The 17,057-nt window shown below is 45.7% G+C and overlaps 1 protein-coding gene across 6 annotated transcripts in view; it reads left to right on the top strand.

Annotated features, from left to right (window-relative positions):
- The window catches only part of KLHL3 (kelch like family member 3), a 49,038-nt gene extending 39,915 nt beyond the window's left edge, over positions 1 to 9,123 (top strand). For 5 of the 6 annotated variants that reach the window (XM_038150008.1, XM_038150006.1, XM_038150005.1 and 2 more), the window contains 4 exons: positions 477 to 605; positions 3,719 to 3,859; positions 4,059 to 4,202; positions 4,445 to 9,123. In XM_038150008.1, coding sequence (XP_038005936.1) covers positions 477 to 605; positions 3,719 to 3,859; positions 4,059 to 4,202; positions 4,445 to 4,473 — 443 coding nt within the window. In that variant the 3' untranslated portion in view covers positions 4,474 to 9,123. Of the gene's footprint in view, positions 1 to 476; positions 606 to 1,232; positions 1,530 to 3,718; positions 3,860 to 4,058; positions 4,203 to 4,444 lie in introns of those variants that run through there. The other variant, XM_038150010.1, reaches the window with a different exon arrangement.
- Positions 9,124 to 17,057: the final 7,934 nt, after the last annotated feature.

The raw sequence follows: 17,057 nt of genomic DNA, 5'->3' as shown, positions 1-17,057 counted from the left end.
AAGGCTTATATAATAGAATAGAATAGAATAGAATAGAAATTATATTATATTACATTTATTATATTATATTAAAGAATACTATACTAAAACTATACTAAAGAGCAGAGAAAGGTTACAGATAGAAGGCTACAAAGAATGATGATGAAAACTTGTGACTCTCTCTTTGAGTCCCGACACAGCTGGCTGCGATTGGTCATTCAGTAAAAACAATTCACGTGAAACCAATCAAACAACCACCTGTTGGAGAAACAATCTCCAGACCACATTCCTAAGCAGCAAAACACAGGAGAAGCAAATGAGATAATACTGTTTTCATTTTTCCCTGAGGCTTCTCAGCTTCCCAGAAGAAAAAAATCCTGGCGAAGGGATATTTCAGAAAATACGACAGTGACAGGTTAGGCGTGTCCCCTAGAGGCACCCGAGGCAGGGCCTGTCCTGGGCTGTGGCTGTGGCTGAGCTGGCTGTGTGTGTTGCAGGGAAGCTGTACGCCGTGGGCGGCTACGACGGCGCGTCGCGGCAGTGCCTGAGCACGGTGGAGCAGTACAACCCCGCCACCAACGAGTGGACCTACGTGGCTGACATGAGCACGCGGCGCAGCGGGGCAGGTACTGCTCAGCACGGCCACCCCCTGCTCTGCTCACACACAGGGAGGAGAAGTGGCATTTGCCATTGCTGGGCTTGCAAGTGCAACCTCTTGTGTGCCCCGCTTCCCGTGAGGGGTAAAAATGTAATGGCTTGGAATCTCTCTTGGCTTTGACTAAATCTGCCAGATTGAGATCGATTTCTGGAGGAATGAAATAATGCTTGGTGTCTCTAAGTAGCCCTGCTAGCAGATGCATCTCACTTGTAAGCAAGGAGGTCTCTTTCCAAACTGCCAGCTGCAGGCACAGCTGGGCAGAGGGAAGCCAAGCTGCCCCTCCCTCTCCCATGTCATTGTAGGGTTTCAGGGGAATTTTCATTTTGGATCTTCCTGCAAGCACCCAGTGGGTGCTTTGCAACACAAACGTCATCTGCACATTGGGTGATGTGTAGGATAACAAAATTCATCTCAGATTGTCCTTTCTTAGCTAGTTTTTAGTTGATTTTTGTTGACAGCAGTTGGTGATCTGGAGGATTAGAGGAAAGGACCTATTGTAGAATGATTGGATTCGAGTCTTGATGGTTTCTAATTTCCTACATAATCTTGGGCCAGGTAGCAATTTGTCTTCTTTGTGATTGTTCCTCTCTGAAAGGGAGAAGAGCTCTCATCCACTGCATTTAAAATCATCTTCAGGTGAATGGGAATTCGTCACTGCTGGTCTTAATGCTCAGTGTGTGCCATGGGTCATCCCTGATATTAAACTGTGCAGGTACCCACAGGCAGGGCTGGGGGCTGCTCTTTGGGGCTGAAATGACCCTGCAGGTTAAGCTGTAGTGGGAGTTCCCTTTTGAGCTGGGTAGGTTGAGGCTGCTCTCTACACCCTGTCTCTCTCTCCTCACTCCAGTATCTTTTCTGTAGCTCCAGGTGAGGTAAATCTGGACACACTGTTGGTTTGTTGGTTGAAGAGGTCTGTAGTATCTGCTTGATGCTTAAACCTAGTCCAGTGCAGCCTTCCAGGAGAGCAGAATGAGCATCTCCTATTGTTGGCAGTGTGTTGAAACAGCAAGAATTTTGTGGCTGTAGTGAAATGGATTTTAGGGAATTGTCTTTGTTGGAAACACTCTGAGTGCTGCTTTACAAGTGTTTCTCCGTGTAGCAAGTCCTTTGTTAGGAATGCTCACACTCCCCAGCCAAACTTCTTTGCAGTTTTCTGTTCCCCACCTGAAAGCTGAGCTCCTCAGGCTCTGGTTGTCCCACAGAGGCCCCTCCAGCCGGGACTGCCAAGTGCCACTGGCACCAGCAGTGCTGCAGCACAATCTGCTGTCCAGCTCCAGCAATGACACGGTGCTCTGCACTGCCATCCCCGTGCTGACATCTAGTGGAGCTGAGGACAGGTGGCCCCAAGTCCCTGGAGGCACTGGGGATGTGGGCATATGCAGGTGCTGTCCAGGTTTTGTAGAATCATAAATTTTTTTAGATTGGAAAAGACCTTTAAGATCATCAGGTCCCATTGTTAACCCCACACTGCCCTGTTCTCTGCTAAATAACATCCCCCAGGTGCCACAGCTGCACGTTTTTTGAACACTGCCAGGGTTTGCTGGACCAGCTGTGTGGTTCTCTTCCCCTGCTGGCTGGGATGTCCTGTCCCTGCATGCCCTGTCTCACTGCACAAGGAGGCAGTTTCATGTGAAAAAGCTTTGAGTGTTTCTGACTCTTTTACTCTCTTACTTGCTAAATTAGTTTACTCATTAAATTATTTCTTACAAGTATAAAATTTCCCTTAAGAGCTGAATGTAGTCAAATGCCAAGGTGCTGCACAGCCAGGCTGCTGGGCTCAGATGCAGTTAAGTGACTTTCCATTTCCCAGTGAACTGGGAGACACTGCTACAGCTCAGGAGCCAGGACACACATGTGGATGTGTTCTGCTCTTCCCAAGTCCTGCATGTTGGAGTACTTCAACCACACCAAGGATGTGGCCCAGTAAGGTGGATATTTGTGGCAGTTAGAGATTAATTGCATGTTTGCCAGAGGTGAACCATGAATCCCAATGTCACCTTAGGATTTCAGCACCTCTTGGTACAGTGAGACATGGCTGGCCAAAACCAAACCCAGCAACAGCAAGCTAAGATAATTTGGAGAGGGGAGAGGTGACAGTGGTACATCTATGTACCTGTCTCCAGATGGGGATGCTCCTGATGGGGCTGCTGAGCCTGGGTGGTGCCTTTTCTCTGGCTCAGCAGCTGTTCCTGCCCTCTCCTTTCCTGACCAGGAGAGATCCTCGGACAGGGACCAAGTCAAAAACCTGTTGCTATCAGGCTGGCGGGGCCCCTCTCCTCCCTGCACACTGGTTAATGCCCATGGTTGAAATGATGTGCTTCAGATCTGTTTCTGTTTTACTAACATCCCACCTTGTTAATTTTAATAGAGGCCTTTGAACCTATTAACGAAGATATGTTGCTGGAAGTTTTAACTCTCACGGATTGGTGAACATTTTAATTAACTAATTTACTTAATATTAAGCAGAAGTAGTTTTAAGATCTCTGTCATTCCCAGAGATTTGGCCAGGGACCTTCAGAAATGGCTGAGAAGGTGGCATTGGAGGCACCTTGTGTGTGCCAAGTGCTGCCAGGTTTTGGGGTGGGAGTGGGAGGAGAGGAATCAAGTAACAGCTTCAACAGCTGTAAGTTCTGGAGGAGAGGAACATCATCCAAGGGATGAAGTCATGTGGCACAATGGCAGCCGGAAAAACAAAAGTAAAAGTCCTGAAAGGGGAATCAGGCTAAAAGCAGAGGGTCCCATGGCAGAAAATATCAGGCAGATGGAAACAAGGTGGGGTGGGAGGCAGAGAGCAAGTGAGTGCAAAGAGATGGAATTAAGGCAATGTCATGGGACTAGACTGCTGGTCTTGGATAGCCTGACAGCTTCCTAAGAGGGGACATCTGCCAGGCATTACTGTGCAGCTTGCTGTAGTGCCACGGGCTGGGTGGGTGCAGAGCTGACCATGTGCCTGGTGATCTTGATGCACGTGTGGCCCATGTTTTTGGAAGGGCCTTGGAGAGGCCAAGGCCATGCCCAGTAGCAGAACCAGGGATGTGCAGCCTGTCCCTGTGCTGTGGCTGACCTGGCTGTGCTTGGCAGGTGTTGGTGTGCTCAGTGGGCTGCTCTACGCCACCGGGGGCCACGACGGGCCCTTGGTGAGGAAGAGTGTGGAAGTCTACGACCCAGGGACAAACACCTGGAAGCAAGTAGCAGACATGAATATGTGCAGAAGAAATGCAGGTAACCATGATAAGCCTTTCTGTGGTGGTTGGTGTGTGGTTTTTAAAGCAATTGGTGTGCTCATGGTGTATGTGATCGGTGCTGTAAAAGATAAAAATGGGAGTTGAGGGATCTGCTTGGGGGGGAATTGGAATGTGGTAGCAGCATGCTGTGGGGGATCAGTTGGCTCCTGTCTCACCATCTGTGCTCTGGCTTTGAGGTGTGTGTGCTGTGAATGGTCTCCTCTACGTGGTGGGAGGCGATGATGGTTCCTGCAACTTGGCCTCGGTGGAGTACTACAACCCCAGCACAGACAAGTGGACGTTGTTGCCAACCAGCATGAGCACAGGGAGGAGTTATGCAGGTAAACAGGCAGTGGCAGAGTGGGCAGCAGTGGGGTCATCACTAAACTTGAGGACTGTGCACCCTGAAGCTTTAATTTTACTTTTTTTGTGTGTTTTATGTTGATTTCAGTAGAAGGAACTTTCACGGAAGTGGTAGACACCTCCCTCATTGCTGGCCTTTGGCTTTGCAAGGATGATTGCAGCCACGTGGCAACCCAGGAGCTGCTCCTACCATAACTGTGTCTGTCTGTTCTCACAACAGGTGTGGCTGTGATTCACAAACCCTTGTGACACACGATCAAGCCAATGTGAGGAGCAGAAGTGAAGTGGATCCAGCTAGGTGGTGTTGGGAAGATGACTGACCTCTGACTTGACCCATCTCATTGCTGTTAATGTCTTAGCATGACAAGTGATATGTTGCAAGCATCATCCACTCTGCAGTGGATCGCATAGCCAAGTGAAAATCCCTGTGGGGACATGTTCCATGCTAGACACGAGGTGTTGCTTGTTATCTGTGGTGCAATCAGCTGTTCTTCTCGATGGCATGTGTCCTGAGATAAACACTGTGCTTGGACTGCAGGCACGGGATTTTTTGTGTGAAACAAAACTGCTACGTTTGGGCATGTGAGTAAAAGCGAACGTTTCTGGATTTCTTCCCTACTGATGCTCCATGCACATTGTTGGCTGAACTACTTACTCACTGTGCCTGGAGGGTGGACTTTAATACTGGCAGGGGAAACTTCTGAGTTCCAACAGAGAAAAACAGCAGAAATGGACTGGAACAGGGTGGTCTGGCTCGAGTGTGACGCTGTCTCAGTCATACGTTTGTACATGCCACTGGACTGCTGTCTGTATCCCTGAAATGCTTGTGGAAATAAACACCATGTGGTTTTTCTACTTGCCATGAATGCTGTGTGCTGTGCGTGACGGGACCTGCTGGGCAGTGCCTTCCCTGGGGCTGAGCTCCCTGCACCTGAGCCACACAAAACTTCCCAGCCCCACACAACACTTGCTGCTCCCACGGGGTTTGTTGCTCCTGTGAAACAAATGTTGCTTGAATAGAAAATGTTCCCAACCCACACTTTTCAGCTGTGCTGAAAGCTTCAGTTCTAGCTCTGTCCAGCATCTCAATGCCATTTCATAATAGAGCATTTAGATGTTAAAAAAAAAACCTTATGGTGCCATTAATGTAGAGACATTCCCTACAGCGAGAGCCCTCTGTCACCCAAGCAGGGATTAATGAGCCAAGTAAAATACCTGCAGTGTTTTAATGCTTCCAGAGCAGGGAGATTAACTAATCACTGTCACTGTAATTGCTATTTTAGTCTTGCCCTTACTAAAAGCATTCCTCCAATAGTATGAAGAACTCATAAGATTACTCAAAACAGACAAATCTAGATCCAGATGTAAGGGACCTGTCTTGCTTTTATACCAAAATCCTAAAATTTTCTGTTTAAGAAGACGTTTGACTTTAAAATACCTTTTTGTGTCTCCCTATGAGCTCTGACATGCTTCTGCATACAGAGGTGAGCTCCCAGAAGCTCCTCAGCTAAAGGGAACTAGTGAAGAAAAATATTTTCTCTACTCTTTTTCTTGTTGTTGGGGTTTGGTTTTTTTCTGTTTTCCCTTCTAGATCAGCTGAGGCTTTTTGTTGTGGGCAGCTGTCCAGAGTTGTTACGCTGGTTTCTGTCTCCATAGATCTGCTCTATGTGACCTTTGGCAGTAGAAAAGAAAAATACTTAAAAATTTATTTCAGAGGGATCCAAGCTGCATCATCTTGTGCTGCTTTTGTAGAGGAGTGGGTTTCTTCTATAAATATGTGTTCTTTGGTGTTTGAGTTGACACAGTTCTTCTAAGATAGGTGCAGGTGCCTGTTCACTGTGGGGAAACAGCCCCTGCCTGTGCTGTGTCACTGCCCTGCAGAGGGGCTGGCATTCCCTTCATGGGGAATGTGAGGTAGCTTCCACTCCTCTCGGGATGTTCTTGCTTTCACAAACAAGGGCAAACTGTCTAAAGAAAAGGCATTACTGCTCTTTATGTCTACGCTTCCACTGAATGTGAGCTCAGAGGTCTTGAAAATAGTAATTAAAAAAAAATTAGTCTTTTCCATAATACCCTTTAAACTTTTTGCTTTGAGTTTTACGATCTGCAACGAAACGTGCCAAAATAATAGTGTGACATGCTGCTCTCCTGTGAGGTGTGGCTTACTGTAAAAGCCATTGAGGCTGGTAGGAATGTATACCCAGTAGGAATGTACCCCAGTAGGAATGTACCCCAGTAGGAATGTACCCCAGTAGGAATGTTCCCCTGACTGCAGCTGCCTTTGGGTCAGAGTCCTGAGATGCCCCTTTGTGGTGGCATAAGGAAGGTGATTAGCTGGGACAGACTCAAATTCACTGGCCCAACAGGTGGTTCCCTTCCATGCAGCCTGGGAATAAAGGATAAAATGGGACAGACAAAGCATCTCAGTCCAAGGTAGCATCTCTTGTTAGGCAGAGGTGACAGGACAAGGCTGGACCAGCATTTGGGCACACGTAGCCCTTGTTAGGTCTGGTACAGACATAAAGCTAAATAAACTCCTCTGTAAGCTGCTGTACAGCCCAACTGGAGCTCAACAGTTGGGAACAGTTCCCAGCCAACATTCTCACACCTCTGGCTTCACTGGACTAAAGGCAAATATTATCCAGAGACTATGAGTTTGTGTGGGCTGGAGATAAAAATTGGTAGGTACTGCTAGAGAGGTGCAAGGTTGCAATTTGCTGTGTTTGTCAGGTGGGGAAAGTGGGCATACCTGGAGGTGGGATAATTTTATGCCCTGCTCTCCATCTGTTCATAGACCTTTCTTACTTGTAAGGAAAACAGGTTTTGGTGGTTCTCTGCTCTTGTAAAATGGCACTTCTGCCCAGTGCTGGCCCAGAGCTGTGGCATGCTGGACAGGGCTAGGACTCACAGCCCTTGCCAGGGACGAGGGATGCTGTTCCCAGCCCAGCCAGTGCTCCTGGTGGTGTTTCATCCCTTCCTTCCCAAACGTTGCAGTGTTATGCAAGTCAAGTGACCTCGTTTTCCAGCTATGCAATACAAACAACATGTGATGAACCAGCTGTGCCCCCCCACCCCCAAAATGCTTTTGGAATTTGTCTTTGATGTGTGGTTTCGTGTTTGTATTGTTCATTTTGAGCACCTGAGCCAGATCCTTTACAGATTGCCTTTTTCTAGGACTGAAAACGTAGCATTAGTACTAACAAATTTTATTGTAAATATTTTTATAAGACAATTTAAAATAATTTTTGGATTGCTTTTTATGGTCTTCAATGACATTTCTGGATCTAATTTGTGCACTCCCGTGTGGTTTTTGCTGGCTGTGGTGTAGGTGTGACTCTGTATGTTCTCTGCACAAGAAATGCCATGTTGTTAGAAAGATCTGGGATAGCTGTTGTGCTGGTTTTAATGTTAGAAGGACAGCATTGGGCTCCACGTTACGAGATTAATTCAGGCCCATTACCTCAGTCACCAGTAGGCCCTTAGATTATTGGCTATTTTACAATGATTCCAATACCCTGATTTAATTTCCTTGTGCCATGAGTTTGGTTCCTGGGTAGTTTGGGGGACAAGCTGTCTCTTGATGGTTCTGTTTCTTGCCTCCTGCATGAGCTGCTTGAGGACAGAGATACTCTGCCTGCAACAGTCTGGGCACAACCCCCCAGGATGCCAAAATCAGACAAATTATTGCAGGAGTTTTAGTGAAAGCTTTACAGACCAAACTTTAACCTCTTCCTCATGTTGGTCCTTTGTGAATATGAACACTTTCCTCAGCTCCCTCTGTTGTAATCTCTTTTTGGGGTCACCCTGTGCTTGAGCCCCTGTGGGACTCTGGCCCTGGGTTTCCTAAAGGAGGCTTTGCTCTTGCAGAAAAGCAGCCCAGGATGAGCCCCAGCCCCAAGAGCACCGTGTGTGGTGCACACCCTGCTGGGCTTGCAGTGCAGGGCAGATTTGCCTCAAGCAAGCTGTTGTTTAAACAAGCCTGAATGAAGTCCATATTTTCCATTGGTGCCTAATAGATAAATTGGGGGTGTTTAAAATCAATTTTCAGCTCATTCATTTTATCCAAACAGTGTCTTTTTATGGATGTGTACAACAAGTAATTACCATAAATACACTTGGCAGCATTTGCATGTCACCACCATGAAAGCTTAATGCTCTTCTCTCTGGTTTACATTGTTTGGAGACCAAAATCCTTCATATCCAGTGAGGTGTGGTGCCTGTTCATCAGCCAATGTGATGACTCCACAGATAAATGCTGTTCATCAAGCTACTGTGATGGCTCAACAGATGGATGCAGCTTGGTCTCAACCTTTGGGATTCATTAATCATATATTGTCAAAGCAGTTGCCCCCTTTGCCCACATCATGCCCAAAAATCACTTTCATGTGAGCATTGTTGCTCAAAGCTGCAGTGTTTGGGAGTGTGCTAGATATTATGGTCTGAATATGGGCTCATTCACTTTTTTTCCTCTGCCCTTATCTTTGTTTATGGGTTTATAAATTATTTTCCTCTTCAGTGACAATAAATACATAAATAAATATTGATAATTTCAATTTGTATATTTTATGTATAAAGACCCTCAAGGGTAATGGATGATTGTGAAATAATTTACCTGGGTGTGAAATTTTTTTGGTTTTGTAAACCAGACTACTTTGGTTCAGTAGCTGACAGTATATTCTAACAAGTTGGTTGACTGTTCAAGCTCATTTCTTAAATTAAAGATTTTTTTGCATGAGTGTGGAGAACAAAGGACTTTGCAAAGTAATTCTCTTGACAGCTGTCTTGTCCAGCGTGACAAACAACTCAAGGAACATTCTTCACTGACATATTTATATTATGAAGGAAAATCACACTGTAGTTCCCCATCATTTAATTTGAATAAAAACTGGACTAATGAAACTTTTCTGGGTCTGTTTTTGGCTTTGTTGGCTTCTGACAATGAGGAGCAATCTCATCACTCCGCATGGCTTTATTTGTCCCCTCTTTAATCACAGCAGGTACCAGCCCTGGGGTGGTGGCACTCACAGTGCTGATGCTGAGATGTTGCTCTGATGCTGTCCCAGACTCTGCTCTGCTCCATTTCCCAGGGAAGTTAAAAGCATTTCTCTTGGGGCTGGGGAAGCCCTTGGTTCAGGGCATGGTTGGCAGAAGACAGAACCTTTTAGGGAGTGTAGCTGGGGAGAGAGAAAATGCAAAAAATGAGAGTTTAGCACCTAGGGCTCAATATTTCTTAATAACACCATAAAGTAACACATTAGCCAAGCCACCCAGCTCATTTTGCTTTATGCTCACAAAACATCTCACTGAGATCTTTGGTTTTCGAGAAATGCTCCTTGTGCCTCCCTCATCTGTTAATACCAATACAACATCAAATTTACCATGTGGGATCCTGAAATTTAATTACCTGGTACACAGATAATGAATGACATATTGTGAGTTGCTCTATGCAGCTGGGGGACTTTGCAATTACTCCTGATTTCATTTCAAAATGACTTTTCTCTCGCACAGCTGGCTCCTTTTTATTCATGTTTAAACTGATAAATCGATGAACCTATGAACCTGCAGCTAAAGAAAAGCCTTGGCAATCCAGGGAGAAATCTCACTACCTTGATTTTGCTGCCTGACTTTTTATTTTTTTTTTTTTTTTTGCTATTATTGTTTCTTTTTGCATCTTATATTTTCATCTTTGGGCATGTTTTCCACCCTGCATTTCACCCTTGACAGGGCAGAAACTGCATGGCAGTAGCTGCCACCTTGCCTCATTCACCTCAGAAGGGTCAGGGTTAGGATTTTGCAGTGAGGAAGGGGAAAGCAGAGAGGAAAGAAAACAGGGGGAAAACTCACCCAGCAGGGTTACAAGGTGAGAAAAGCAGCTCCTCTCTTTGTTGTTGGGTGTCACACATGCTGGAATAACCCAGGCTGAGATGTGCCTGCTCTGCAGCAGAAATGTTGTATGATTTGGTACCTGAGTCGTCTGGAACAAGAATCAAGGGTAGGGCAGGAAACAACCTCAGCTATGGAAACTTCAACACCTGATCAAAGATGAACCTGTCCATTTGTGAATAAATAGGGCCGAAGAGGAACTCCCTGTGTCCCTGTGCCCTGAGCTGCACTGGTGATCTGAGTTTGAGATGGGATGTGGCTGTGGGGGGTTCAGATGGCAAAATTGCCTCTGCTCTGGCTGGAATATTATTCTTTGGCTGTGCTAAGGGTGGATGGCAGAGAATAACTGCAGTTAAAAAATAACAAAATCTGATGGATACTTTTGAAAAAGCCTCTAGGAGGCAAAGGGCCACTACAGAAACATTGCTAAGATGCGCCCAGGGTCCCCAAAGCATCCCACAGTTGCTCAGTGACTGATGATATTGCCTCACAGAATGTTATTCTGCACTATAAACAAGCACAAAATCACTTAACTACTCAGTGACACGAAATATTCTAAGAAATTTGCCAAAGTGATTAATGTTAACGTTCTTGTTCAGCAAATTGAATGAGATTTAATTGGCACAGCTGCTGGAACTCAATGCATTTGATTTGGCCTTGATTTACAAAATATGTTATCATGAGCCTCCTCCTTCTTTCACTGCAAACCTCCACAGCCTCTGCTGAGCACACTGCTCATGAATTACTGGTCTTAAATGCTAGAGGGGTTTTATTCTCCACTCACCAGGACTTCTAAAAGGGCCCTTTGAAGTATGAATACCTGTCCCAAAGGATCTGTTCTTCTCACCTAACCACAAGAGGTTTAAATGTTTATTTTTAATGTTATGCTTTGTTATATTACACTCTTTCCACAATATTTTGTCACTTATTATTCTTAAAATCCCCCTTACCTTTGAGTTTGGATAGAGAAAATGCTACAGGATACATGGTGTGCCATGGCCCAGTCTCAACCCATGGACAGCCCAAGAAAAAGGGGGTTTTACAAACCTGCAGGGCTTTTTATCTCAAAAATCAGTCGAGTTATTTGTTGCATAAGTTGTTTTTAATAGCTGTATCTTGAACAATTAACACACTTTTGTTTTTCAAAGCATGTGTGACATTGGGAGTAGCTTGGTTTATCTAACACAAAATGAAACTGATATCTTTACAATCTTAGTTAAAGGAAAAAAAAAAGTGGGAAGTCAGGTGGAAGCAAGTTACTTAAAGCAGGAGCACCTGCTTGATGACTTAACCTTAATTGCCATCAATTGCAAGAAGCACAGGAGTTGGCTGCCTCCCTTGTATCCATCCCTCCAGCCTCTCCCCAGCCCCCCTGTGCAGGGAAGCTCTGATCCCTGTTCTGGACTGTCTCCCATTCTTCTCTGCAAGAAATACCTCATACACCCAGCTGGTCCCAAACCCTGGTCCCAGCAGGGGCAGACAGGGGCTGGTTTCTGTGAGAGCTGCTGTGCTGCATACACCCAGCTGGTCCCAAAATCCTGGTCCCTCCAGGGGCTGCTTTCTGTGAGAGCTGCTGTGCTGCTGGTCCCAAAATCCTGGTCCCAGCAGGGGCTGGTTTCTGTGAGAGCTGCTGTGCTGCTGGTCCCAAAAACCTGGTCCTAGCAGGGGCTGGTTTGTGTGAGAGCTGCTGTGCTGCTGGTCCCAAAAACCTGGTCCTAGCAGAGGCTGGTTTCTGTGAGAGCTGCTGTGGTGGAAGCTGTGGAAAGCTGTGCTGACTGCCAGGGGGATTTGGCAGGGCAGGTTCCAGAAGACATCGTCCCCCAACCAAAGGGGAGAGCAGGATGAGTGAGGATGGAGCTGCAGCAGAAAGGGCAGCCACAAAGCAGGGGGAGTTCTCAGTCCCACGGGTGGCACATGGGGTCTGCCTGGGACACAGGTGGTAGCAGCCGTTGGGGCATTTGGCAGGGTTGGTGGTGGTATCTGTGCCAGGTCACAGGGAATTCTTGTGTTCTCTCCCATGTGCTTCCTCTCTGCATCTCTAATGGTCATGCTGTAAGATGAAAAAATTCTGGGATCTCTCTCTAAGTGCAGGGGATGTTTTCCTAGAAGAGATGATGCGCTGAGGATATTGTGCCAGAGATTTTTCTTGGCTTCACCTGTGCTTGGAGATGGATATTTTCTTGAAAAGTTATTCTGTGTTTAATGAGTTCCAGCATTTGGTGTGTTTGTTTATGGCAAAATATTGCTGATTGAAGGAATGTGATGCTCCCCAGTGCGAGCCTGCTGGCAGTAGGATGCACTGGGGGGCTGGGTGCACCCAAGGTGCTGGGCTGAGTGCTGCAGGTTCAGGTGGGAGTCCTGGCTTGGCTCCCCCTGGGCTGTCCCAGCAGGGCTGATCCAGCAGTGCCATCAGCCTGTTTGCTGATACAGGGCTCCTGGGAAGTACATGGTCCTGGTGATACATCAAGTGATAGCTCTCTTTGATTCCTTTCCAGGCTGTTATTTATTATGACTTTTTTCTTTCTCTCTTTCACACTTCAGCACTTTCCCTTTGTCCCCTGTGTGTGCACGGTGTCAATGTCACCAGTCCTGCAGCTGGTGTCCCCCATGCTGGTGACAAAGGGGACTCAGGGGGATGTCCCTGCTCACAAATGTCTCCTCAGCTGCTCTGTAGCTCAGGGGACAAGTGTCAGCCTAGAGGGTGGTGCAGAGCCAAGAGGCTGGGGAGCACAGCCAAGAAGAAAGATCCTGTCTTCACAGAAGGGTATACTGAGACAAAAGAGATTTATCAGGTTGTCATTTGTGAAGGGGGGAGAGGGAAGATAATTCCCACCTGGGTTGTGAAAAATGCCTCTCACCTGAAGACAAGCTAAATTTTTTTTCTAGACTGAAGGTCACAATGAGCTTTAAAAGTTAAAAAATTATGTAGGTATTTTAAACTTGCTTAGGAAGCAGCTGCAAACCTTTATCTCAAAGGAGAACCTGAATTTGGGTAAAGGAAACTATGATTTTTTAGTGCTATGTGCAAGAGATGGACACTTCATTTATTGGGGCTCCTCTCAAAAAAAATGAGCAATCACTCAGCTTTCAGTGTCCTCTTGTCCTGGGGAAGTTTTGGTGTCTGTCACAGTGATTTTAACATTGTGTCTGTTGTCTAAACAATTTCTCTTATGCAGCAACTACCTAAGAATAATTAACCCAAATTAATCCCTCTCTGTTTTCTGTGTGTTTTATAATGTCTGATTGCTGTGTTTGATAGTTAATATGGCAAGCAGGTTTTTTTTCTGAAAAATGGAATTAGAAAGTCTTAAAAATGTATGTTAGAAAACAGTATCAGCTTTCTCCAGACTCAAGTAGCAGATATAAAGGATTCTTTCTGCCCCAGCAGGTGCTTATCTAGTGATAATTCAGGTTTTGCCAGGCGTGTGGCTGGAGATATTAGATATACTCAGACAGCTTCCCCATGAGATTCTCCATGTGCTTTTTTATAATGCCTATGTAATTTTTCCCCCCTTTATCTAGTTAATTCTGCAGTTCAAATGCATGCAGCAATTTGAGTCAGTGCGGGGTAAATGTCTGTTTTCTCTGGTGCTGGCAGGGTGCAATCATCCCAGGCTGTGGGAGCAATCACTCCAGAAAAATCTCTTTGAATTAGTGGCAGTGGGAAGAAGGAGGCTGAGGAACCTGATGGGATTTGGCTCGGGATGTGCCATACAGAGCACTGGACTCTGGGGGTCAGCACAGCCAAATAAATGAGCATGAGTCTGCCTAGCAAGAGCCTTTTGTGATTCAGGGAACTTCCTGAAAACAGTATTTGGGGGAAAAAATATAAATATTTTCTTCTCAAGCAGTGCAACTGCACAATTCCAGCATCTGTGTTGTATTTTGCATGTAGACTGTGATGAAAAGTACTGTGACACAATGCCTTCCTGCTCTGTTCTTCAGAGTCATCATATCTGAGCCTCACATTTGATGGCACACATTAAAAATAAGCTGCAGACAAGAAGCTAGAGTTTTTAAGGGCTGTTTCTTTTAAGCCATGTGCTTTGTCATCTCTGTTCGAGTAGGAGGTGCCTGAAGCTGCAGTGAGCTGAGCAACAGCTGATGTGTGGGGAGCGTTTGATTGATCTTGGGGCAAAACCTGTGCACTTGGAGTTGCAGTCTTAATTAAGCTTTAACATTGGCTGCCTGTGAGCTCCTGGGGGTGTCATGAACTGTTTTGCGAACTGAACTGTGTAAAAGACACTGGGGAGCTGGAGTGGGTCCAGAGAAGAGTCTGGAGTACAAGTCTGATGAGGAGCAGCTGGGGGGGGCTCAGCCTGCAGCAAAGGAGGCTCAGGGAGGACCTTGTGGCTTTGCACAACTCCTGACAGGAGGGGACAGCCGGGGGAGTTGGGCTCTGCTCTCAGGCAACAGGGACAGGAGGAGAGGAACAGCCTGAAGATGTGCCAGAGAAGGTTTAGGTTGGATATCAGGGAAGAATTCTTCACAGAAAACCCTGTTCAGCCCTGGCACAAGCTGCTCTGGACAGTGGTGGAGTCACATCCCTGGCGGGATTTAAAAGATGTGCAGAGGTGGCACTTGGGGACATGGTGCAGTGCTGGGGTAACAGTTGAACTTGATGATATCGGAGGGCTTTTCCAACCTAAACAATGTTATGATTTACCTCACTTCACAGTTTGATTCTCTGCTAATTCTAGTCCCCTCAAGAAACCCAAAGCAGGGGGTTTTCTTACTGATGGAGAAAGAAAGAGGGAGGTTTAGGGTCTCTCTCCAGCTGGGACATGCCAAAGATGCCTGGGAGGAATTTGGCTTTTTGCCTCCTGTACAATGATTGACTCCTGCCAAAGCTGCTGATCCTTGAGTGCAGGTGACAAGGAAGGATGAGAGGATGCTGCTCTCCAACAGCTGAGTTCTGGGATTCAAATCTAATGAAAACAACATTTAAATTTCAAGTCTCAATGACATTACCTACAAGCTACTCAGCTCTGTAAGTAGCATTTAGTAATTTCTGGATGTCAGAGTATGATTTTGTTGAGCAGGTACAGTTGGTAGCAGGGCAAACAATTACTCTTGGTAGAAATCAGAGCCCCTTATTTGTTTCACTCTGCCTCCTACCTCGAGGGCTTTTTTATTTGAAACTCCTGAAATAAGGCCCCAGAGGTTATTAGCATCTCCCTTTTCTATCATAACCCAGCAGCGGGCACTGCCTAGGAAGGCACTGATTGCCTGTGCTGTCACTGGCTTGTTGATGAACCAGAAAAGCTTCTATTAGTTTATGGAAATGAGACTGAGACTTACACAAAAGCTTGACACCATGCCATGTTTTTAATTAGTTTTTTTGAAAAGATATGTGAGTTGAGACATGCATACGCTGCTGGTTCTTAATGTGGCTGCTAAGGAGCAGGTCCTTGGTTCTGAAATCTGTGTCTTTTTGCAGTGATCTCATTTTATAATTACCATTTAAACAAATCAGGCAGGTTCCTCTAATTCTGCCCTTTCTAGAAAATACCTCTTCAGTTGGCCTGCTTCTTTCAATGAGAGATTATCTGGATTTGTTCACAAGCAAAGTAAAAGCAAATGGTAAAATCAAGATCAGGTACTAGATTATTTCTACAGCTAGTTTTAGTACTAACTGAGCCCTTTCAACTAAATATCTTCCTTGACATTTTTAATCTTATGAAGCTATAACAGATTCCCCAAATCTTGTGGTTTATGGATAGGCTTATTAGTGGAACCTGGTCCTATTTGTGGTTTCTTGTGGGAATCACTAACGTTTTGAAGCCTTTTTTTTTTTTTTTTTGTGTCAGGAAGCAGCTTTACACAGGCAAGTAAATGTGGAAAAAATGTAACCTGCTCCGTTGCCTGATCACCTGAAAATATCCCCTAAACTGTTCAGTTTCAGATTTTGACAGATTAACAGACAACAGTTTGTTTCATCACCTTTGGTAAATCCAGCTTTAATTAAATGACATTTTAATGGTTCCTAAGTGGTCACAGGCTTCAGTATAAGTGAATTTAATTTAATTTGTTGGGCATGATTCTGCACTGGGGAAGTCCACAGCCAAGCCTGTGTCCTGATCCCTGCTGCAGCAGTGCCAGCCCACAATCCATCACTCACAAGTGTCATTAAGAGCTGGTCCAGAGCCCAGCTAAAAGCTGGGTAGGGACAGCAGGAGGCTTCACCAGCTCTCCGTGTGACTGCAAATTTGTAAATAACTGGGAAGTCAGGGTGGTTTATGTATTTATTTAAAAGAAAAGGCACATTCCCTGTAGGAGAGGTGCCCAGCAGAGGATGTCACCTGGAGGTGTCCCTGCTGTGGCACCGAGGGTCCCGTGCACACCAGCACAGCTCCCTCCTCCCCAGCTCAGCTCAACTCCACCCCAGCCAGCCACAGAAACCTCTCAAAGACACCAGGAAAGTGCTGGTGACATGGCACATCTCTGAGGCTGGCTCTTTAAGGGGACCTGGAGGAAAAGCACCACAACCCAGGGGACACCTTTGAACTGCCAGATCCATGTGATGTTGAGGTGACGCTGAGTTCCACCTCTTGCAGAATTCAATATTTGAACAACCTTTCTTCTCTAAACCAGGTATTATAATCTTAGAATAATAACCATCTCTCTTTCACCAAATATATTTTCCATCTTGTATCTGCCTCCAATGTCCAGAGAGACACTTCACCTGCTCTTCCAGTGCAACTCATATTTGTCCTGCTGAATGAAGCTGTCTGCAGCTTGAAAGTACACAGATGTGCAGAGCATAAGCTGTACAAATGTTAGCACTTGAGTTTGAAGGCCTCTATTAAATTGGCCTGCCTATATTTGCATGTGTATTTACTTAATTCCCTTCTTTACCAAATATATTCAGCACGCCAGGGGAATATGTCTCTGTTTTACCTGCTGGCAGGGCATCTGTATCACTTCCCACCTGAAAGTGGTGTTGCATC

Source organism: Motacilla alba, chromosome 13, assembly GCF_015832195.1.
Source record: "Motacilla alba alba isolate MOTALB_02 chromosome 13, Motacilla_alba_V1.0_pri, whole genome shotgun sequence".
Classification (NCBI taxonomy): Eukaryota; Metazoa; Chordata; class Aves; order Passeriformes; family Motacillidae; genus Motacilla; species Motacilla alba.
Note: the sequence above shows the minus strand (reverse complement) of the source record. Positions and strands in the feature narration are given on the sequence as shown.